The sequence below is a fragment of the Falco rusticolus genome, chromosome W (assembly GCF_015220075.1).
Source record: "Falco rusticolus isolate bFalRus1 chromosome W, bFalRus1.pri, whole genome shotgun sequence".
Classification (NCBI taxonomy): Eukaryota; Metazoa; Chordata; class Aves; order Falconiformes; family Falconidae; genus Falco; species Falco rusticolus.
Window position 1 is genome coordinate 6,111,596 of NC_051209.1, and position 24,830 is coordinate 6,136,425.

The window sequence follows — 24,830 nt, forward strand, 5'->3', positions numbered from 1 at the left end:
TGCAGCGCAATCAACAATCTGTGTTCGAATCATCTTATCCACAAGAACAGCAATCATCTACATTTTGGGAAAGACAAGATGGTCATTCCTACTACAAGAAATGTTCAAGTTTACCTGCTGCAACATGGAATCTGTGAAATTACTGTGGGCTAAGGTACATCTAGTGCTGGGTTGTATGAAAAGTTATTAGAGTCAAGTTTGGTTTTATGCAACTTTGCAAATACATTAGTCAAATTAACGAGTGATTTCAAACACTTTAGGAAGCTAGTATTGCTTAAATTAGACATCTCATTTGCTGAACCTAAAAATGCTCAAACTAGGGGAGCTGTATCAATCATGCCAAGTATGCATTCGCATTTTAACAAGTCATCTTTATTCTTCATATATGATGACTTCACTTTTCATTCAAGTGAGTACTTCTGCTATTCCCAAGAGCAAAAATACAAGAACTGAATTTTGAAACAAGGCATCAGAGAAGCAAGTCCCAATAGTCAACATTGGAGTATCCAACCAGAAGACATGTTCCTGTTACATAACCATAAGGTAACAGCAACTGCTAGCCTACTCTCCTTGGACTTTGACAGTCCCCAACCACAACCATGTGCTCTTTCCTGCAGGAACTCTTCATTTTAGAATGAAACCAGCACCGTATATAAGTATTTACTACAGGACCCTACCTTGGATGAGGTTTGTGGGAAAATCAAGCAGGTAGCTACAAAATCTTTTGATTAGAACAGCTTTGTGACATTCAGAAGAAAGGGCCCATCTTAATTATTCATGTACTCCATACCACAATACCCAAGAAACTCAACCTGCAACGTGTTTATTCTCATAATCATCCATTCTCAAATATAATAAGAAATTGTAACAAAGCTCAATTTAAGGTAGAAAACTAAATTAATGGAATGAAACAGAGAACTCATGACTCGTTTCTCAATTTCCAAGACTACTTCCTATATGCATTTGTCTTAAGAAATTCTTCCTGACATCATCTAGATAATTCAGTTTGAGCCTTCATGTAACACAGACATAGGAATTCGTGAAAGTATTCGATCTTCATGTTAAAGTTTCCCTTTATGACATCAAAGCCTTTGTGCCCCCAGAAAATAGTTGAGGCTGTGACCATCCATAATTTAAAGGTTGATATTTCAGATAGGAACTTATATATATATTTAATCTCTGCTTTTTTTGAGCATTTTATTTAAGAAGCTATTTTACAATATCTTACCTCTCTTTCAGGACCTGACTTTTAAGAATATTAAAAGCAATCTTTTAGTAACCCTAGAAAATGGGCCTTAGGCCCAGTAGTAGATGCAAGGATTCTCCAGCACTCAATGAGATTATTTTTGCAAGTCTGGCTCATGCAAGTGAGGCAGCAATCACTTCCAGACATAATATCATATATTACAAACACACCAGGGAAAAGTATCCAAATAACTAATAGAGAAAAAATGAATACAAGTTTCTTACTGTTCTCCATTTATAAAACAACATCAACACGGGGAAACAACAACTGCTGTGAAGAAACTGCATGTTCTAAACTGAGGTATTTTTCATAGTTCTTTCAGCACATTATTTCATCAGACTCAGGAATTAATTTTAAGCATGGTAGTGTCACAGACAAATCTGTTCTGAACATTGGTTCAGAGCAGATTTCCTTGCTCTGCCTGTACATAACACTGATTCCAACCTGGTCTTTGTGGCTCGTGATTGCTAGTGAAAAACCACACAAGTGCTAAATAACCAGGTTCTATCTTTTTACCCTACTAATCAGGTTCTCTCTTCAGCCTACTTCTGTGTTACTAGATCTACATCTTAAAAATCAAAAAGCACAAGAACACTGTTCTAGTATTGAAATCTTGAAGAAAAACAGGGTTGGGTTGGCTTGGGTTTGTTTTGGTTTGTTTTTTAAGTTACTCTCTCGTAAACCAGACCATAGCACAAGGCTGAAAGTCTTCTACGCTGAACTTTTAACATGAAAATCTCACTGATAGAGAATAAATTTGATGTCCAGTTTAAGGCACTTAACAGTAGTAAACACAACTTCAATTCATTAAATACAAATAGACAGTATTTTTAAGTAAACAAAGGAAATTGTAATGCTTTATATTTTAACATGACTTTCTGTGAGAGGCAACTTCAACAAATATCTGCCATTGATGCTCTTACTTGCGGATGATTCTTCCAAACCTCATATACAACTCTCAGGACATGGAGTTTCCCCTCATCACTTTCAGCAAGTACTTTGAAGACTTCGTGAAACCTTTAAAGAAATATAGGTAGTGAATAGAGGGGTTAGGATCAGGGCAATGAAGCAGAATCATGTAGTAAGGGGTTTAGATGGTCCCAACATTTTCTTTTGGCCAATCTGCAACAATTCTGGAAAGGCTACGCCCTGACAAATGGAACTGTCCTGAGTTTAAAATGTTGCAGAGACAAAACATCTCCTAAAAGCAATATAACCCTGCCTCAGGGCAAACTTACTCCTCAAAGCTAGGCTACAGTTTTCTTGCTTTTAAATGCAGGAGAGAACTCTGCTGCTTGATGTGCTTATCTATAAAACTATCATTAAGAGGATGTAATAAATTTGCAAGTAGCTAATCCAGACACTAGCTAGGATATTTTTCATTACACTGTGGGTGTTTCTCAAGACTTTGCAATAGTATGCACGAAGAATCATAACACACCAGACTTGTTAGAAAGATTACTTAAGACTTCCTATTAACTCTCTTTTTATTTTAGGTAGATTAAGTTTTCATAATTAGAAGTCACATACAGAAATATCTACACACTTAACGAGTTGATGAACTGCCACACAAATGACCTCCCCACGTTTTGTTTTTTAAAAAACAAATTACTAACCTGCATGTTATTGACTGATTTAAACACAACAGCACAAGCCAACAGCAGTATGCTTGTGCAGGCAACTAACTCATAGCGTAATACCTTTTGTTAGCAACAAAAGCAAGGTGAGAGCTGGGTTGAAAGACATTTTTGTAGGCTACAATGAAGGGTACAAGGGGATTTATTTCAGCATGATTTCAGGAGTAACGTTTACATTTAAGAAAGATACAATGATTTGGGGGTTTTTATTTCAATTACAGACATTTATAACATTCTCTACTGCATAGATGTACATTTCCTCTTGCACTTTATGCCAACATAAAGCTCCAGGAACGACCTAAATGCTTCTGTGCAGTGACTGAGCTTAATGATGGTGACAATAGGGTTGAGTGTTTATGAGTGAGAATCAGGGGGAAGGCCAACAAGGCAGATGTCATGGTGGGAATCTGTTATACAACACCCAACCGGGATGAAGAGGCAGAGGAAATATTCTATAAGCAGCTGGGACAAGCCTCAAAATCACTAGTCCTTGTTCTGACTGGATGGCCAAGCCCAAAGAGTGGTTGTGAATGGAGTCAAATCCAGCTGGTGGCTGATCACAAGTGGTGTTCCCCAGGGCTCAGTGTTGGGGCCAGTCCTGTTTAATATCTTTATCAGTGATCTGGATAAGGGGATTGAGTGCACCCTCAGGAAGTTTGCAGATGACACCATTACGAGGGGAGACTGTTGATCTGCTTGAGCGCAGGAAGGCTCTGCAGAGGGATCTGGACAGGCTGGATTGATGGGCCAAGGCCAATTGTATGAGGTTCAACAAGGAGAAGTGCCGGGTCCTGCACTTGGGTCACAACAACTGCACACAACGCTACAGGCTTGGGGAAGAGTGGCTGGAAAGCTGCCTGGTGGAAAAGGACCTGGGGGGGTGCTGGTCAACAGCTGGCTGAACATGAGCCAGCAGTGTGCCCAGGTGGCCAAGAAGGCCAGCAGCATCCTGGCTTGCATCAGAAATAGAGTGGCCAGCAGGACTAGGGAAGTGATCAGCCCCCTGTACTCAGCACTGGTGAGGCTGCACCTCAAATACTGTGTTCGGTTTTGGGCCCTTCGCTACAAGACATTGAGGTGCTGGAGTGTGTCCAAAGAAGGGCAACAAAGCTGGTGAAGGGTCTGGAGCACAAGTCTTATGAGGAGCGGCTGAGGGAAGTGGTGTGGTTTAGCCTGGAGAAAAGGAGGCTCAGGGAAGACCTTATCGCTCTCTACAACTACCTGAAAGGAGGTTGTAGCGAGGTGAGTGTTGGTCTCTTCCCCCAGGTAACAAGCGATAGGATGAGAGGAAACAGCCTCAAGTTGTGCCGGGGAGGTTTAGAATGGATATTAGGAAAAATTTCTTCACCAAAAGGGTTGTCAAGCATTGGAACAGGCTGCCCAGGGAAGTGGTGGAGTCACCGTCCCTGGAGGTATTTAAAAGATGTGTAGATGTGGTGCTTAGGGACATGGTTTAGTGGTAGACGTGGCAGTGCTAGATTTATGGTTGGACTCAATGACCTTAAAGGTCTTTTCCAACCTAAATGATTCTATGAGTACCAAACAGTCTCTATTTTAGAACCCCTACAGGGCTACTGGTAGAATCAGACATTCAAGGCTGTACTCAGAGTCATGCTCAGGTAAAGAATGCTGATATGGCCAGATGTGACAACATGAAAATCTCAAATTGATATGTACCTTTATACTTGCAAGATACTTAAAGCAGAAAAAAACCCTCACCCTAAGGCAATCAACATGCTTAAGATGTATATGCTCTTGTTAATAACTCCATTCAGCTATGTAACCTAGTTTTCACATTACCTTTCTTTTAGTAGTGTTACTGCTTCTGCCCAAAACACACCATCACATCACATTATGCAGCATCTAAAATGTTACTGAAGCCTGCAGATGAGTTACCAGGCACCTCACAGTCAGAATGAAATGGTTCTGTAAGCCCCAAAATAATGCACATACCACACTTACTTAGCCAGAGCACTGAAGGAGTGGCTGAAAGACTTCGCAGCTAGATGGAGCAGAGTCTGCACAAAAACTTCTATTTTCAAAGGATTGAAGGTGAATCCTTCATCTGTAAGTTAAAGTTAAAACAAGTACTTCAAGTAGAGGTTTTAAGTTGCTCCAAATACTTTAATGATAATTTTTGTAAATTTTTTAAAATAAATTAAAGCAAAAAAAATTCAGCAACTGGATATTGCACAGCTGAACAGGGAGTTTGTAAATATCTTCTAGAAGGTGCAGATCTTGAGACTTTCATCTGTCATGGAGAAAACATGTAGAAATGGTTCCAGGTTAACAAGAAATAGCAGCAAAGACACAGCTATGCTAGTGGCATCTAAGAGCACTGATAGAGAGAAGCAGGGAACAACAGCTGAAGATGCTGCAGAAGTCTGCACTGGGTTGGAGACAAGGCAGGCATGCAAGGAGACAAGAGCATGGGAAAGGGGGAATGGATGAGAAGAGAGGAAGCTGCAGATGATTATAATACAGAGGTTGGATATTTGTAATGGTTGGGGGGAAGGGGTATACGGGACACCTGAGGTGAATGGTTCTGAATCCCCTGGACGCTGCTGTAGACCTGCTGGCAACAATGGGTAAAAAACAGAACATCAATTACTATGTGGTCTTTATAGTAAATCAAGGAAAACAATACTGGCTCTCAAGCAAAAAAAGGCTTGCTGCTGCTTTGTGGTTGCATAACATAACAACACTTACAAGTATTGCAGTATTACCCAAACTGTCCCTATGTTTTCAAGATCACTCCTTAAACGGGTAGCTCACACTCCTTTCAGACCCCAAGAGCACATTGGCTTTGGAAATTGAGCATTACGTGAGGCTGGACCAACAGCAAATCTGGAAAGAAGTTGAGCAAAGTCCTACTGTGAGAATACAGTTTCATTTAGATCTAGGGAAAGCTAAGATAGCCAGGGTGCTAGCTTTAACTGCTATGAGGCTGTATCAACAGGAGGCAAGTAGGGCAAAGACACTTGATCTTCAGGACAAAGCTGACACCATGAAATGAGCTCTAATGCTGAAGGCAAAGAAAAATGTTAAATATCCTTCATGCCACCTCTGTGGATAATTAGCAGAACCCACATCAAGGGCCAAGCTACTTCTATTAACTAGAACAGATCTCTGTACATGACAAGAGCAGAAGAAATACTGACAAATTCTATGTTACCTCCATTTATTGTTAAACTGAAACCAACTATGAGAAAGAAAAGCATACAGTTAAATTAGCAGCAGAAACCATAACTACAGGACAGCAAAATGGTTTAGATGCAAAACTAATGACAACCTTGCAATGCCTAATATCAGATGTCCTTACCATCGTCATCATCCTTATTTGGATTAGGCACATCTTTTAAAATGTTGAAGATTTCATCATTACTGGCCTTATTTTTAATTGCAATCGTTAAACAGAGTGCTACAGTATACCCAGGAAGAGACCCTAAATGAAAAGAGAAAGTTCATATAAACTTTTTCAAGTCTAGGATGGAATGAATATTTTTAATCAGCATGCTTCTCAGAGAAGCATGTATACTTCCCAGCTATTCCCAAAACTTGCTGCTCCCAATACCACTGTCCACATGACCATTCCATAAAATTAATCAATGGGTTTCCTATTTTTCACAAATTAAGGTCCTTTTCTAGGACCTTCAGAGTTATGGGGGGAATAACTCCCCTTATTAAAACTCCATTCTATTTTCCATCAGCTTCATAAAAATACAATATTTACCTGCATTTTCTCAGTTATCTCTGCCTGTGATAATGACAGAACCTTCACATGATTTGCTACCTCTCTGTTTGCGTCATTAAACCAGATTTGTTTAGTAAAATCTTTTGTTAAGTGCCCTATTCATTCAAAAACTAGTCCATATTATCTTGTTACATTAATTTCTACACAGAATTCTACCTGAATGATGGAAATAAATGAAATTTTCTTTTTTTAGACTCCTGGAAAACCAAAGCAAACTGTCACACCTAGACTGCAGTCACCTCAGCATGATTTAACTTCATACATCTAGATTATTTTTTTAAAAAAAGGTTTAGATTAGAAAGATCCAGACAGCACTAGATCAAAACCAAGCATATTTATTTCAGCTGAGTTCTCCTTCATGAAGTTAGAGTAATTTGACACTAGGATATTCCCTTGCTTTGAAACAATTTGCTTGGAATTGAAGTTTTGGTAACTTAAATACTTACTATTGCTTTCATCTCCATATTTGTAAACACACACTGGGTTTGCAGGACTGAGAACAGAAAAGCTTGGAGGAACAATGTCTATTATTCGCTGATGATAGGAAAGCCTACAAAAGTAAGTTTCACAGCAGTAGAATTATAATAGCATATCATCATCAGGGTTGACTCAACTCACTGATTTAAAGTATTTTTCCTATTTTTTAATTTGGACTGTGCAAAAAAAAAAAAAATCAAAACGTTTACTCAATACAATGGTAGTTCCTGAAAGATAGCAAGAGATAACTTAATCAAAACTTTCTAGTAGATGCTTAAATACTAGAATTTCATCCTCACACAAGTCTAAGATGCTACAGGGACAATTGGTAAAATACTGGTATTAAAAGTGTGTGTGTGTGTGTGTGTGTGAAGATTAAACCAAATGGCTTTGTTTTATCTTCCATCTTTCTTACTTTACAAACACTGAATTCCTCTACTAAACTTGCAGTAAAATCAAAAGGAGACACAAACAAAATGAAATAGTTTTGCAGCACAATTTCACACTTTGTACATTAAACTCTTGCAAAACAACAGGTAAGCTTTTTCCATGTAAAATACTGAATTACATAGGTTCTTTGAACATTTTGCTCTTGCACTCTCCTATACCCCCATTTCCACAATCACGAGCCCAATCCTGACAGCTGTTGTGCTTTTGCAGCTTCTTTTTAAGGTCCATGAGAATTGGAGATACTCAGAACAATGAAGATACTTATTTATCTTAAATTAGACATATAACCCCTCTTATTTCTGTGAATAGCCACAGTTTTTCAGTAAGTTACCTGAACTCTTTTTCCCTTCCCTGCCTGCCTGCCCTATTATCAGCTCTTTTTACCTATCCCCAAGCAGAAAAAGTAAAGCCTTCTTAATAATGTCACCTCCACTTGCTCCACCTATTTGTCCCCTAGTCCACTAGGAAAAGCAGTGCTCTACAACAGATACACTAGAACAAAACTGAGCAAGACAACAGAACAAACTTTAGCTAAAAAAGTTAACTGAGAAAATATGTATGCTTAAGACGAGAGCCACTTTAAAAAGAATGCATCATTACCTGGAAGCAATGGCCAAACTACAATTTGACTACAAAAGCAAGATGTTCAGAAGTCTTACTTACCTCATGCATTTTTCCAAAACCTCTCTCACAAATTTGGATTTGGGCTTCTCAAGGTCCTGAGTAAGACAGTCTGACCTATCAAATAAAAACCAAAAACAACAAAAAACCCCAACCCAAACCCCCAAACAATTTCTAACAAATGTATTTGTGTTCTAATCTGTTTTGGTCTGATACTACAGGTAGGGAACATTCACTGGATAATCACAATTCATAAAATCATTTAGGTTGGAAAGAATCTCAGGAGGCTACATACTCCAACTTCCTGCTCAAAGCATAGTCAACAATGAAATCGGATCACTCAGGGTTTTGTCCAATCAGTTCTGAAAGCTTCCAAGGATGGAGATGCCACAACCTCTCTGGGCCCCTGGTTTAGTGTTTATCCTCACAATTAAATATTTTGCTTTATATCCAGATGGAACCTCCCATGTTTGAATTTATGGCTACTATCTCTTGTCCTCCTGTCATACACCTCAGCATGGAGACTAGCCCCATCCTCTCAGTTCCCTCAGCCTCTGCTCACAGAGCATGTGCTGCAGCCCCCTGACCAACTTGGTGGCCTTCTGATTAACTACCACCAGTTTCTCAATGTCTGTCTTGCATTGGGGGGAGAAACTGGACACAGTGCTCTAGATGAGGTCTAACAAGTGCCAAGTAAAGGGGAATAATCACTTCCCTCAATCTACTGGATACACTCCTGTTGACACTGCCCAGGATACTGTTTAGCCTTTGTCACTGGCAAGATACTGGGTTTTGTTTAGCCTATTGTCCAGCAAATCCCCAAGTCCTTTTCAGCAGAGCTGCTCCCCAGTCAGTCAGTCCCCCACCTGCCCCATTGCAGGAGTTAGTTCATTCCAAGTACAGGACTCTGCATTTGTCTTTGTAGAATTTTGGGAGGTTCCTCTCAGCTCATTTCTCCAACTTGAATAGATCCCTCTGAATGACAGCCCTGTCCTCAAGCATATCAACTGCACCCCCAAATGTAACATTGTCTACAAGCTTGATGAGGGTGCATTCTGTCTCCTCTGGGTCATCAATAAAGATCTTAAACAGGACAGGTCTCAGGACTGACCTCTGTAGTACTCCACTTGTAACCAAGGTCCAGGTAGAATACAAACCATTAACCACTACCCTCTGAGCATGACAAACCAGACAGGCTTTCATCCATCTAGATCATAACAAACCAATTTGGATACAAGGATTCTGTAGGAGACCACGTAAAAAGCTTTTCTAAAGTCAAGGTGTATGATATTTACTGCTCTCCCCTCACCCACAAATTTAGTCCTTTCATTATACAAGGCAATGAGGTTGGTCAGGCATGATTTACCTTTGGTAAACCCATACTGACTGTTCCCAGTCACCACCTTATCCCTTGTGCTCCGAAATGCATTCCAAGAGGACTCACTCCATGATTTTCCCAGGGACCAAAGTGAGACTGACAGGCTTATAGTTCCACAAATTGTTCTGTTGACCTTTTTTTGAAAATGGGTGCAACATTTACCTTTTTCCAGTTATCAAGGATTTCTCCTGATCTACACAGCCTTTCAAAGCAAAGACAATAGAGAGCAGCTTCACAATGAAATTGGCCAGCTCTCCCAGCACCCTCAGGTGCACCCCATCTGGTCCCATTAATTTTTATAGATTAAGATTTCTCAAGAGATTGCCAATTTGATCCTCTTCCACTACTGGTAATTCTTCTCCTTGAACACTATCTCTAAGCACAGAGACTTGAGAGACCATGTTTGTAAAGACTGAGGCAAAAAAAGGCATTGAGTACCTTAGCTACCTCTGCTGTCACTAAATCACCTGCCCCATTCAGCTGCAGGCCTTCGTTTTCCTTGTTTATTCTTTTAATGATAATGTAGCAGCAGGAGCTCTCATTGCCCTTTATGTTCTTTGCAAATCTCAATTCAAGTTGAGTTTTGGCTTTCCTAATACCATCCCTGCCAACCCAGGCAATGTTTCTAAATTCCTCCTTTGCAGACTTGCATCCTTCCGTATTGCCCTTTCAGCAGGGAACCTCAGGGAGGTTTAAGTCCTCCATAAAAAACAGGGTCTGTGATCCAGAGGATTCCTCCAGTTGTTTAAAGATGACTGACTGCTTTCTAATCCTAATCAGGTAATTTGTAAATTCTACCATGATGTCACCCTCACTGGCCTCTCTTCCTATTTTGACCAACAAGCTCTCAATCAGCCTGTTGCCTATTCTATAGAAGAGGTATTCAATCTGGTCCTTCACATAGAGGGCAACTCCCCTCATCTTCTTCCCTGCCTGCCTTTTCTGAAGAGTCTGAATCCATCCATTACAGAATTGTAGTTAAATGAGCTCTCTCATCACAGCTCAGCTACTTATCAGTGGTTCATCTGCACACAGAGCTCTAGCACTTTCTTTGTTTCCCAGGCTGTGTGCATTTGTCCACAGACACTTGAAGGGGGGGGCCCTTTTGTCCCGCTTTATCCTTCCAAGTGCTTTCTCGCTTTCATCACCCCACCCCATGTTCTTTCCACCCCATTTTCCATTCCCTCATATCACTTCATGGTATGAACTCCATCACCCAACATACCTAGTTGAAAGCCATTTTCACCAGGTTGGCAAGCCTGTTGGCAAAGATGCTCTTGCCTCACCTTGTCAGATGGATCCTGGCTCTCCCTAGCAATCCTTATTCCTTAGAGGGACCCACAGTCATAAAACCCAAAGTGCTGCCTCGAACACCAGCCATGCAGCCAGCTGCTAACTCACAAAATGCATCCACTCCTCATGTAGGTTTGAGACACCACCCATGTCCTTCACCTTTGTCCCTAGAGCTCTGTAGTTATACTTGATATATTCCAGGTCTCCCCTGGCAGTATTATTGGTGCCCACATGGATGAGTGGCAAGAGGTAATAGTCCAAAGGCCAGACAAGTCTTAACAGTCTCTCCATAACCATCCTGGATATGGGCCTTTAGCAAGAAACAAACCTTCCATGACAGCATGTCTGGTCAGCAGATGGGTGCCTCCATCCCCTGCAGAAAGGGATCTCTAACCACTGCTGCCTCCTGTTGCTAATGCACAATTCATACCCAGCTGGCTCTGAAGCCTCCCTTACAGAGAGAGCCTGTTCCCCTGCATTAGATATTACAGGACTGTTCAGATCTAAGGACAGAGGAGTCTTCTGCTCCAGAAGTTACAAGTCTCTGGCCTCCCCCATCTTGGCTATCTCTCATCCACCACTGGTTTAAGTGTAGCGTCTTGCTGTCCCTTCCTCCTTGCATTATGTGGCTCAGTCTCTGGTCTTTGCAAGGTCTCTACGCAGACTCTGTTGATCCATTCGCCTTCCCTAATGCTACAACAGCCTGCTCACCTCCTTACACAGCTCCTTTACCTGGCAATTCTGCTCTTTGACCAGAGCACACCTCCCACAAGCAAAACCACCACTGCCTCCTGCTTCAGGCAATTCCTGCAGCCCCAGACCTCGACAGCAACATTCTTCCTCTAAAGCTCTATCTGGAACAAGGCTTTTAATTTATCAGGGGTGTTGTTTCCAACCAGCGCTGGGGACAGAGCCCTGTGGCACATCACCACCATTGCTGTACAGCCCCACACTGTCTGGAGCTCCATGGTGTGCTGACTGCTTCTATTTTCTGTACTCTGGGAGCTGCATTTCGGCTTACCAGCTAAACAGGTGTCACCCACAGCAGCTAACCAGCAGATTACTCCCTAGTCAGCAGACTGTTTTAGACTTTCACGTTTTACAGTGCACACAATTTGAAGATAAGGAGCCAGTCTATCCCTACTTCCTTATTGGCCATTAGCAATCTTAAGAATCCCTTCTTCATAAGGTAATTTTTTGAATGGCTTCTCTGAAAAATTAAAGCAGCATTTGCTCTGTCGGTTAGACTGTTTTCCCGAGGAAACAAAGCTTGTATGATTTCACTATGTTCCTCCCTCCAAACAATTTTTGGGTTCTTAGCTAATATTAAATACATTTCAGAGAAAGAGAAGTCTCAAAGACAGCTACATTCTTAAAAGTTTTGTGAAAACTGGTAGCTTGGTAGAGAGTTATCCACATCAGTGTTCCCAACAAGGGGAATGCAGGCAATGAAAAAACAGCTATTTGGAGGCTCCCACTTGGTCAATCAACATGAACAAACTTGATAAGAAGCAAACGTACAACTCCCAATTGGCACAACACAGGGGATGTAAGTAAATCTGAAGTAATGCATCACATACAGGGCTGTACTCCTCTTCCCAGGGACACCTAGGTACATTGGCTATGGGATGCAGGTATGGTAACAGGCTGCAGAAGTTATACTGTAGGAGGGACTAAGCCCCCAAGTAATCTTTTTTTTATGTGGGAGCAGAACAGAATGGGAGTAAGCAGAAGGCATGGTACCTGGAATACAAGGCTTTGGGAAAGCTATGGTTAGGCACTGAGGGGGTGCAGGGAACTCCTGCTAGAAGCCAAAAGATCAAGATTCAGGGGGAGGGTGGGGGTTGTCATGTTAGGATGGCACTCAGACAGTGAAGTTACACATATGAATAAAGAGAACCAAATGGAAGGAGAGTCAAGGCAAATTACTAATAAGTAGGAGAACCCTTCTGAAAAGCTTGCAAACAACTGACTGAAGTGATAAGGACAAAAATATACAGGCAAATCAGGTTTCCACTATTTACAGAACACAGTACTTCTTGGATTCATTACAGAAAACTGTGATTGTTTTTATAATGACTACAGGTTACCAACCTTGTCTACCAAGGAATGGTAGTAAACAGGTGGGGGGGGAGGGGTCAAAAGCATTAGTGGAAAGCAGTTAACAGAACCACTATGTTGTGACATTTGCTGGCTAAGTTTGAAGGTTTAACTTATGATGGGAGACAGACTGACTTACCAATCTTCCCAGCTCCAACGGAACTGAAAGTTACTCAAGTGGTGGGAAAACCAGTTAATAAACCTTTTTTAAAAGAAGAAAGCTCTATTAAATACCAGAACTGCAAAGAAAAACAGCAAACAAAAAAACCTCCCCACAAACCTCCTAGTTCACAAGTAGAATACATCTATAAGAAAATCTCAAAGATAAGCCCAAAGTCTCCAATCTGTAGTCATCAATGCATTAAATATACATCGATGTTGACTCATACAAAAAGATTGAACTGAGAGTCAAAAGCCAGACTTTATGGATGAATGTGCAGTCTCTCTTGTTCTTGTACATATACGAGACCAATGACATTTTAATAAGCAGTGAAAAAACTTAGTGCAAGTCTACAGGCTTTCACATTTTTGCACAGTAATTTTAGTTCTACATAATGCAGACCACTCAAATCACAGAAACACCACTGCTCTTTTCCAGCTAGCCAACCTTCCCATAAACCCACTTCCAACCCTTTCCTTCCTCAGGCCAACAGGGAGGAGAAAGTAGTACAGAACAGAAGGGGGTATGGATGTGGAAGAGTTGTCTTAGCTGCACTGTATAGCTAATCAGACTAGTGACTTGAAGGAAAGAGTTTCTGGGGGAAGAAAGGCAAGTGGTCAGTTCATCCCTTACCTTCTCTTCAGATGGCTCAAGTCTAGAGCCCCAAAAACATTTTGTACAGAATCAAACTGTTTATCAAGGATTTCAGATGATCCTTTTAAAAAATGCATCGATATCCAATGCACAAGAAAAATGAGAAACATATTCTGTTGCCCCCAAAATATATACTTACCTGTCTATACACGTAGTATTCATTGTATCCAAGCGCATGTAAAGCATTTCTGTGGCTTGTGCAAGCTGAAAGTTTCTTATTAAAGTTAACAGAGAAGCATCTGAAATCATAAGTTACTCTCCATTTTTCAGAGATGATTTCATCAACTCTCTACTGACAGCTTCCTGTCTCTATATCACGACTTACCCCATTTTGAAAAGGCCACAGGAATAAATAAAATAATAAAGCATGCAGTTTTCTCCAATAAGTAACATCTATTCTCTAAACCAAGTCTGGGTTTCTTCCATTTATTACAGCAAGACCATTAGCTGCTTTTACTGGAAGCCAGAATCCCCACCATGAGACAACAAAAACTGCACACTAATGATACGAATGGACATCAATCTCATTATGGACCACATTTCACATGCTCCTGTTGCTGCCTAATCAATGGACCATCTTTGCTCATCATTAACAGTTCAAGAAAGTATGTCCACAGTGGCCTGACCCAAAGACCATGGCCGGCCAACCCTGATCCTTTGTTGCTGTACCCCTATTGATACTTACTGCAAGCAGGTCCCCACAATTTTAGGGATAGTCTCAGTGAGAGTTTAGGCTATGTGGTTACAAACAATGGGTGATTTCAAGCAGTAGAATAAAACTTTGGGAATGGAATTACCAGTAGGCATGTCTGTTAGTCCTCCATTCTCAGTGACTGTAGCTCAATTAGCCACAATCTAAAATTACAATGAAAAAGGGCCAATGCAACACTCAGAATTAGATAAGAGCTGATACTTCTTTCCTCACCATTAGCTACTCTCTGACCTGAGAGATTATTATTGACTTTATTAATATTCCTAGTCCATTTGAGTGCAAATTCAAACAAGTTAATTTAACTACTGCACTTTGCAGTGAAATGGACTAGAAGCACTCATACTGCTGTTAAAACAAAAGATTTAAGAAATTAATAATTTCATTTACTTTTCCCGGTTTTAATGTGACTACAATGATGCCATAAACTTCCCTGATGTAAGAACAGGGCTCAGAAACATGCAAGTTATTTATTCCATCCTTTGGCTACAAGATGGCTCTTCAAAAAGATCTGAGGAAGAATCAGAACACGGCCTCTCAGTTTGCCTGGTCTGCAAGCTAAAGAACAGGTTTAGATGTGAATGCAAGTTTTACTTATGACTGTTAAGCTGTGTTATTCTTTCATGTGAACAGTGTTATTGGTAGTTTCATACAGCTAAACACGGAAAGAAGGAAAATTTATTACTGCTGACTTTTATTGCTATTCTATCCTGTACAGAACAAAAGAAAAAAATACTCTGTTTTAAAAAGGCTCTTTAGCAGCATGAAAAGGATACAACTTGTGGTAAAGAGCCAGGCTGGAGTTTGCACAGTTCAATGAGGAGTGCTGTGTACATAACCTCAATATGTGGTGGAGAAGGAAGCTGAAACAATTCTGCAAATATTACCTACATGGGAGGAAAACACAGAATCAGAGCACAGTCAGACTCAGCCTGCAGTCTTGAACTTGAGAAAAGCAATGCAAACATTCAGCAATTACCTACCAAACCGAGGCCCATTTTATTCTGTCAAACTCATGTTCTGGGAATAAGAGAGTACCTTCAAAAGATAGTGCAAATTCTTCACCATACTGTTACAGATTTGCTAATAAGTTAAGATTGATTGACTTTATTTGATTGATTATTTGATTTTATAAAATTATTTTATAGAATAGAAATATAGAAGGATAAGAAATATATTTTAATGAAACTTATAGTTGCACAGTAAAAGCTGCTATGAGATCCTCTGTACATCCCGTACCAAGGCCAGAAGAATGGGCTAGAATCATTGTTAAAACTTAGGTAATAACTTAGGGTTTGAAAGGTTTCTTTGTATTTGACCAGTCTTCTGTATGTAGAAGGTGTATTGAAATGTCAGTATATAGGATTAATGGGAACTGGGGAGAGTCGACTGGAACAGCTTGTAGTTACCTGCCAAGAAACCGTGAACTTTAGTAAAAGGTAATTCCGGCAGGGGGAGATCGCGACCACCGACTCATATACCACCTACCTAAATCGTACCCCAGACCCATTTCTAGACCTTTCTAAGCTCTACTGTGCAGAATCGGATATGGGAGGAGAGTATATTAATGATTTACGGGAAATATTATGATTATGCATGAATACTTAATGAATATGTATGAATAAGTTCTATATATGGTGTATGATTTTGAGACTTGGTGTGCGTTGATTGTGAGAGGACTCGCTCACGCACCCGGCCGTCAATAAAGAAGTGTCTGCTTATCTACATCACATTGGTGTCGATAAGTTCTTCATTCCGAGATTTCGGTAACAATACTAACATAACCCTCCTTAATTATCCCTATCATTTTAGATTAATACCATGCATAAGACTAGCATTATGAAACAATTTTTATGTCTAGTTAAATACAACAAACCGTGTAGAAATATGCACTAAGTTATAGAGCGAGCTAAAGGATTATTATAGCAGAATCTGAGGAAGGAAGGAAGCGAGCACGCTAGCTGAATTAATCTGTTCTTGACCTAGGAAAGCATTAAATGAAAGATAAGCATTTAACATGAAAACACAGTTGCATGAAAGTGACATCTGTACCTTTCTTATAGCACTGCATTTACTTTACTCCCACCTAAAAAGTTATATAAGGGTATTTGCATGTCTGTTAGGCAAAAAACTGTTCCTATCCTCAGGATACAAAACAGAAAAAAAATAGATAAGGACTGATCAACTTGAGACTTGATAAGGACTGATCAACTTGAGACTTTACATAGGACCATGTTTTTTAAATTCTCAAATGTTTATTATCAAATGCTCAGATACAACTTTCAAACTGGCATATCATGGGATATTGATGGGAGGAGGAAGAAATCACCTGGCTATCTGGAAGATCAAGGTACTGATGACATACCCAGACTCTGTATAGCTTAAGTTCTAAGTTAAGTTCTAAGTTCTTGTATTGTTTTAACAGACACAAATACAATCAACACATACATCTATGTGGAGCTATTAAGAAAAAGGGGCCACGCTTCAGAGCATTTCACACAGTCTACAGAGTAGTATGGAGAATTCTGGGCTTGGGCTTATGAAATTTAAAGACATGAGATCCCACAGGTGATTAATCCTTTCAACCACCACTAGAAGTGGGTTTATTTGAAAAGGGATAGAGTGCTTTCAGTTTATATTTACTTCTGTCTTGCAAATAAAGAAAAGCATTGGCTTAATATATAGAAAATATTAGTTAGGCTAAATTATATCTATTGCTCTGTGTCCATCTGCCAACCAAGGGAAATTTCTTAGAGATGTTTATTAGACTGTAGTTGAAGGCAATGTATTATCAACTTGACAGGCCTTACAAGGAAACTGCATTAAGCAAACAGAATACAAGGCTACAGAATTCACACTAAAGTTTAAAAGACTGCAGCTCTGTTGAAAACATTTGTAGACAAGAAATAAGATTAATATTCCAAAATAAATTCAAATGCTTGGGAGGGAAACCAAGGAAATTAGCAGTTATGCTCAAACAGTTTGTATATCAGCTTTCAATTTCTTCTCAGTAAAGGGACAGGCAAGGAAGGAGGAGTGGAGTCCTTACACAGGCTTGCAGTCTGTGCAAAAAAAAAAAAGATTGATTGCACAGAGCTGTCTTTGAAAGACAGCAATGAACAGGTTGAAAGCCTATGGGTGAAAGTTAGAGGTCAAGCCAACAAAGGAAACCTCATAGTTGGTGTTTACTACAGGCCATCTGATCAAGGGGAAGATGTTGATGAAGCGTTCTTACTTCAACTAGAAGCATCATCACACTCACAGGCTCTGATCCTGCTGGGGGACTTCCACCACGCTGACAGCTGCTGGAAAAGCAGCGCAGCAAGCTGTACGCAGTCCAGGAGACTATTGGAGTGCATTGAAGATAATTTCTTAATCCAGATGATAGACAGCCCAACCAGAGGAGAAGCATTACTAGACCTGTTACTCACCAAAACATATGAGCTAATTGAAGAGATCAAGACTGGTGGCAGCCTGGGCTGCAGTGCACATGCCCTGGTGGAATTCACGATCTTGAGGGATATGGACTAGGCAAAGAGTTGAGTCAGGACCTTGAACTTTAGGAGAGCAAGCTTTCAGGTGTTTAAGGAATTAGTGGATGGGACCCTCTGGGAAACTGCCCTCAAGGATAAAGGAGCTGAAGAGAGATTGTAGGTCTTTAAGGACATTTTTCTTAGAGCAGAGGAGCTCTCTATTTCCATGCATAAGAAATTAGGCAAGGAGACCAGCATGGCTGAGTAACAACTTTCCAGTCCAGCCTTGAGAAGTGGGCCTGTGCAAACCTCATGAGGTTCCACAAGGCCAAGTGGAAGGTCCTGCACCTGGGTCGGGGCAGTCCCCAATATCAGTACAGACTGGGGGATGAAGAGATTGAGAGCAGCCCTGCAGAGAAGGACTTGGGTATACTGGTGGATGAAAAGCTGGACATGAACCAGCAATGTGTGCTTGCAGCCCAGAAAGCCAATTGTATCCTGGGCTACATAAAAACAAGCTTGGCCATCAGGTCGAGGGAGGTGATTCTGCCCCACTACTGTGCTCTGGTGAGACCCCACCTGGAGTACTGCATTCAGCTCTGGAGCCCTCAGCACAGGAAAGACATGGACCTGTTAGGGTGGGTCCAGAGGAGGGTCACAAAAATGATCAGAGGGCTGGAGCACCTCTCCTATAAAAACAGGCTGAGAGAGTTGGCGTTGTTCAGCCTGGAGAAGAGAAGGCTCCAGGGAGACTTTTTTTGGCCTTTCAATAGATAAAGGGGGCTTAAATGAAAGAGGGTAGGTTTATACTGGACATAAGGAAGAAATTCTTTACAACAAGGGTGGTGAGGCACTGGCACAGGTTGCCCAGAGAAGTTGTGGATGCCCCATCCCCGGAAGTGTTCAAGGCCAGGCTGGATGGGGCTTTGAGCAACCTGATCAAGTAAAAGATGTGCCTGTCCATTGCAGGGGGGTTGGACTAGATGATCTTTAAGGTCCCTTCCAACCCAAACCATTCTATGATTCTAAAAATTTCATCTATACAAACTTTGGTTATTTTCAGATTTGATGAGTTTCTGAATCAATTTTTCAAGGCCTTTAAGTAGTTTGTTTAATCATGATCTGCAATAACTGTTTTTAGAAGTAATGTGTAATTGAGCATAAATTAATATTCTGTAAAACAGTTATACAAACACCTGAGGTTTTAAGGTCCCTGAAAGCACTTAGATGTTAACAGCAGAAAAACTTCACTAACTAAGATTTCTTTTGACTGAACTTGGAGTACGGAAAGTGTCTCAAGCTGACCAAAACAAAATTTCAGGGCATTCAGAATATTTGGGATTTCAGTGCAAAGTTGAATCGTTAATTCCATCTTGATTAAAGTAAGCATTCCACAATCTTATGAGTTCTTGCAATTAGCTCTGAATTTCATTTCTTACTACCTCTTTTTAAGTTTTTTACATGACAATTTGCTATTATTACTGCAATCATGTTTTATCTTTTAACTTTAGACAGGAGTTTTTGAAGCAGGTTTTATGCAGCTCTGCATCTTGTTAGCAGTCCACTGAAAGGAGGCAGCAAGAGGAAAACTACATTCCTATTCCAATATATATTTATGGTTATTTAAAATCCTCCAATTTGAAGAAGAAAACATACTACTATTTCACAGCCTTTCAGGTGAATCGGTATGCAATTCATCCAAGTAACTTAGAATATCGCTAAAAAAACGGACTTGCAAGATCTTTTAAGTGCAGTCATCTCCAAGACAGTCTAGCACATCAGAGTGATAAACACAGAGAAACGTTCAAGAACAGCTTGAGAAATACCACAAATTGGAATGCTGTTGCACCATAAGATCCTGATTCCCAAACAAGGCTCCTAAACATCACATAAATAAATTAATAACAATAGAAATAATAGTTGAATTTATTGTTATTATCTAACCTGTTCAAAGCCATTGCACTTTAAGTCAACAGGATAAGACTGCAGACTCCTAAATCATACCGTAATTTAATAGATTCATCATGGAGTTAATTGGGGTTTGTTACTTTGGAAATAAAGAGGTTATCTGTAAAACACATACCTCTACTATGTGGTAGTTCAAGGGTATCTTATTATTTCCTGGATAGCTCAACAGCTGTGCAGCACTGCAAATTAACAGATGCATTTAAACTGAAACACAGCAAAAATTATGTATATACTAAATAGACATGAAATATTTAATTCTTTGCAAGATTTTACCCTTATGAAACAGGCAAACTAAGCAGACCTCAAAGACTGAAATAGTCTATTTATCCATAGAACACATACAAAACACCTGGCACAAGATATTAACAGCAGTATCTGAACCATGGTTCGGAGAGACACATTTCATCTCCATACCCAAGCGATGTTTGAACACAGACTGCTAAACAAAACACAGTTTTACATAAACCCTCACAGTGACCTGTGACACTGTCATCTGTCCACTAAAGGACAAAAGACATTGGTATATCAGGAAAAGTAAAAAATATAAATATCCAAACAATAGATTTGCTTTCCAGTCATTCTCAACCCACCAAACTAATGGGCTACAGAAGACATATTAGTGTCACAAATGAATTGATTAAAAGATACAGAATCACCCATTATTTATAAAAAGCAAAAAAAATTGTGCTTTTTCAAATTTTAGCTCTCTAGCACTTCTTATAACCTCCCTCTAGACTTACTTTCTTTGGGGAATAAAGAAGTCCCCTCCATTAACTTCAACAGTGCTGGATTTCTAGTCTCTGCTGAGTCAAAAAGCTGTAACAAAAAACCTACAACACATATCCATGCCAAAACCACTATTCCTACCTAATTTTTGCACAGTATATCAAGTTTGTTGGCTCTTACTTGGGAGCACAAGAGAGCTAAATATCTGTGGTAAATTATATGGGTTCCAAATTACCCATATCAGATATTATTTCAGCAGAAATTAAGAAATCTGGACTGTTGCCTGGCAGCAAAAAGAATTGCAAGACAAGTGTTAAGAATGGCCTCAATGGAAAATTAATAGGAATGTCTGGATGTGAAAGCACCAGAAAGAAGAGAGAAAAGGAAGGCCCTGAGTGTACACACACACACAAGCTTTTGCTGCTAGACTGTGATGGGTTAGCCTTCGCTAACAGTCAACACCACACAAACCACACACTAGCCCCAGCTGCTTGTTCACTCCCCTCTCCCACAAGATGGGGAGAAAACCAAAGGAAGATGGGAAGACTCATGGATCAAGATAATGACAGCACACACAAACAAAGCAAAATCAGGATTTAATTCACAACTTCCTATTGGCAGAAGGATGTCCAGCCACTTCCTGGAAAGCAGGGTCTTAGCATATGTAATGGCTGCTTGGGAAAAAAACCACCATAACCATGAACGTCTCCCCCTTCCTCCTCCTTTTCCCAAACTTTTATTGCTGAGCACAACATCATATGGTACAGGCTATCCCTTTGGTCAGTTGGGGTCAGCTGTCCTGGATGTGTCCTCTCACAGCCTCTTGCCTACCTCCAGCCTACTTGCTGAGGGGGTATTGAGTAACAAAGGCCACCTTGACACTGTGCAAGCACTGCTCAGCAATAGTTAAAATATCAGTGTGTTATCAACACTGTTTTGGTCACAAATCCAAAGCACAGCACCATATGGACTGCTATTAAGAAAATTAACTCCATCCCAGCCAGACCCATTAAATGACTTTAAAATAATGACTTTGAAGAATGCTCAGCAGAGGTTTCCCCCCAACCCTTTTTCCTTGGGAGCTGCTTTTAAGCTGAGGTTCTTGCACCTGGTCCTGCATGAGCTACACTGCAGTTGTGTTGCAGCTATGCCTACACCTGAGATTTTACCTCCCTGATTCTGACCCACTGACTTGACCTCAGCCCTGCCTCATCACTACAGAATTGCCTGGTGATCACTGGACTGTGCTTGACCCTGGTTATCATCATGGACCCACTCTGCTCTTGATTGGGTCCTGAGGGACTGCACCCTGTCAGCAAGGTCACTGCCCTGCCTGTGCTGGGGTCACCCTCAGCATCCCTTTCCTTGCAGGGCACCCTACCTTTGTGGCTCTCTGACAGGCTATTAGAGCATATGTTAATGCCACCTAGATTTACAAATCATCAAGATCCTAGCACACCTCTACCAGCAGTTTATCAGGATACCCAATTTAGGGAAGGAAGGGCAGCCAAAAAAAATGATAGTCCACATCCAGACTAAGATTCAAGCCATTAAGAGATAATGGTGGGAAGACAGAAGGGGGTAGGAGCCATAAGATGCCCAGATAAGGAGATACAGAACAGAAACAGTGAGTAAATGCTACTGACTCTCAGAGGTGTCTGACACAGGATGGAAAGACAAAAGATTGCAACCACTTGTCAACACCTTAAGCATACAAAAAGGCCCCAAACCAGCACACAGCTGCCAAATGAAGAACCCAGGAGACACAAGGAAGACTCAGTAGCTGATGAGAATCCCTTGTCCTTGTCAATTCAAGTAATCTTGAACAGATAACCCAGATACAGGCATCTCTGTGCCTGACTGCTGGACAGACTGCTTGGGACTCACTCATGTTTTGATGCCTGAGAGGGCAAGTGTGAATGAGCTTTACTTCAGTTTTATTTTAAAATTAAACCATCTTCCCTCTTCATAAGGTCTCTCATTGAGATTTGCTACATTGTTGCAACATCATTTCCTACAAACCATTAGAACTTTAAATAATAAACTTTGTTGACAATGTACTGGCTCCCATGCAGATCTAGCTCAATTATCTCTTCCATATAATTACAAAAAGAGGAAAAAAGAATGGGATGAAGAAGAAGCAGGAGCAACAGGAACCTTCCAGACAGAGCCAGTTCAACACTCATGCTTGTGCTGGAAAGCATGGCACAAACACATTGAGAGTCCCTACAGCACTGCATGCTCTGTAGAGAAATCCTGGATAATCCAGGATGGAATCATCAGGGTGCCCCACCCCTACTGAATTACATGAACAAACCATGATCAGGATACTGCAGCCTCACATTATTCCAAACAACAGCATCAACCACAGTTCACTGCACACTTTGGGAAATTCTGAATTCCAAACTTTTACTTAAATGTTGTTGGGCTCCGAAGGTCCCTGATGTTAGGGGAAGCCATGACTGTATATAAACAGTGCTGGGAATCCAGAACAATAAGCAGCACCTTACCAAGTCTTTCTCTCTTTCCAGTGTGATTTGATGATGCAGTGGAGGTTTTCTTCTATTACAAATCTTTCAACAGAATGACTGCCAGGCATGACAGGGCCCTATTAAAATGGAATCAAGATGGATGAAAGATCACTACAGAGAAAAAGAATTTATTAAAAAGTGCATGCACGCACACATAAAAAAATAAATCTTGACAGATTGAATTAGACACTCATGGAGATTTAACATGAGCAAGTTGTAGAATCAACAGCTAAAAGATAGGCTTTTAAACTCCAGTACAAAGTTAACAAAAAAAAGCATTATCATAAGAAAAGATTTTGGATTTTTATACAAGATTTGTACATGAACCATTTAAAAAAACTTATAAACAAAAATACCCAGCTATGATTTCAACTGCACCCATATTTACAATGAAACAGCTTTGGTGCTGTTTATATTATGTTAATTTGACGCACAATAGTTAAAGAGAATCATAGAATCATTTAGGTTGGAAAAGACCTTTAAGGTCATTGAGTCCAACCATAAATCTAGCACTGCCACGTCTACCACTAAACCATGTCCCTAAGCACCACATCTACACATCTTTTAAATACCTCCAGGGACGGTGACTCCACCACTTCCCTGGGCAGCCTGTTCCAATGCTTGACAACCCTTTTGGTGAAGAAATTTTTCCTAATATCCATTCTAAACCTCCCCGGCACAACTTGAGGCTGTTTCCTCTCATCCTATCGCTTGTTACCTGGGGGAAGAGACCAACACTCACCTCGCTACAACCTCCTTTCAGGTAGTTGTAGAGAGCGATAAGGTCTTCCCTGAGCCTCCTTTTCTCCAGGCTAAACCACACCACTTCCCTCAGCCGCTCCTCATAAGACTTGTGCTCCAGACCCTTCACCAGCTTTGTTGCCCTTCTTTGGACACACTCCAGCACCTCAATGTCTTGTAGCGAAGGGCCCAAAACCGAACACAGTATTTGAGGTGCAGCCTCACCAGTGCTGAGTACAGGGGGCTGATCACTTCCCTAGTCCTGCTGGCCACTCTATTTCTGATGCAAGCCAGGATGCTGCTGGCCTTCTTGGCCACCTGGGCACACTGCTGGCTCATGTTCAGCCAGCTGTTGACCAGCACCCCCCCAGGTCCTTTTCCACCAGGCAGCTTTCCAGCCACTCTTCCCCAAGCCTGTAGCGTTGTGTGCAGTTGTTGTGACCCAAGTGCAGGACCCGGCACTTCTCCTTGTTGAACCTCATACAATTGGCCTTGGCCCATCAATCCAGCCTGTCCAGATCCCTCTGCAGAGCCTTCCTGCGCTCAAGCAGATCAACAGTCTCCCCTCGTAATGGTGTCATCTGCAACTTCCTGAGGGTGCACTCAATCCCCTTATCCAGATCACTGATAAAGATATTAAACAGGACTGGCCCCAACACTGAGCCCTGGGGAACACCACTTGTGATCAGCCACCAGCTGGATTTGACTCCATTCACAACCACTCTTTGGGCTTGGCCATCCAGTCAGAACAAGGACTAGTGATTTTGAGGCTTGTCCCAGCTGCTTATAGAATATTTCCTCTGCCTCTTCATCCCGGTTGGGTGTTGTATAACAGATTCCCACCATGACATCTGCCTTGTTGGCCTTCCCCCTGATTCTCACTCATAAACACTCAACCCTATTGTCACCATC

The 24,830-nt window shown here is 40.9% G+C and overlaps 2 protein-coding genes across 3 annotated transcripts in view; one reads left to right on the top strand and one right to left on the bottom strand.

The window, feature by feature from the left end:
• LOC119140918 (nuclear cap-binding protein subunit 1-like) overlaps positions 1–24,830 on the top strand; it is a 63,870-nt gene that overhangs the window by 20,262 nt on the left and 18,778 nt on the right. The window lies entirely within an intron of this gene.
• LOC119140838 (nuclear cap-binding protein subunit 1-like) lies at positions 4,858–23,278 on the bottom strand. 2 transcript variants are annotated; one of them, XR_005101744.1, is made up of 9 exons: positions 23,157–23,278; positions 20,036–20,099; positions 15,256–15,366; positions 13,910–13,974; positions 13,096–13,158; positions 8,228–8,302; positions 7,084–7,187; positions 5,414–6,328; positions 4,867–4,948 (listed from the first exon to the last, which is right to left on the bottom strand). XR_005101744.1 is itself a non-coding variant. In XM_037372473.1 (8 exons), exons 1-8 carry the CDS (start codon positions 23,243–23,245, stop codon positions 6,192–6,194), a joined length of 708 nt encoding a protein of 235 aa, XP_037228370.1. In that variant the 5' UTR covers positions 23,246–23,278; the 3' UTR covers positions 4,858–6,191. The 2 variants fall into 2 exon arrangements, 1 of the variants encoding a protein (XP_037228370.1); XM_037372473.1 differs by having other exon boundaries at positions 4,858–6,328.

What these genes read in the sequence shown, in the direction of transcription:
- LOC119140838 (XM_037372473.1), bottom strand. Translation starts at nt 23,245, where the DNA reads ATGCCTGGCAGTCATTCTGTTGAAAGATTTGTAATAGAAGAAAACCTC. An exon ending in GTTTTGGAAAAATGCATGAG is followed by an intron (nt 7,188 to 8,227) that starts GTAAGTAAGACT and finishes TTACTTTTGTAG; the next exon opens with GCTTTCCTATCATCAGCGAA. An exon ending in ATATGGAGATGAAAGCAATA is followed by an intron (nt 6,329 to 7,083) that starts GTAAGTATTTAA and finishes CTTTTCATTTAG; the next exon opens with GGTCTCTTCCTGGGTATACT.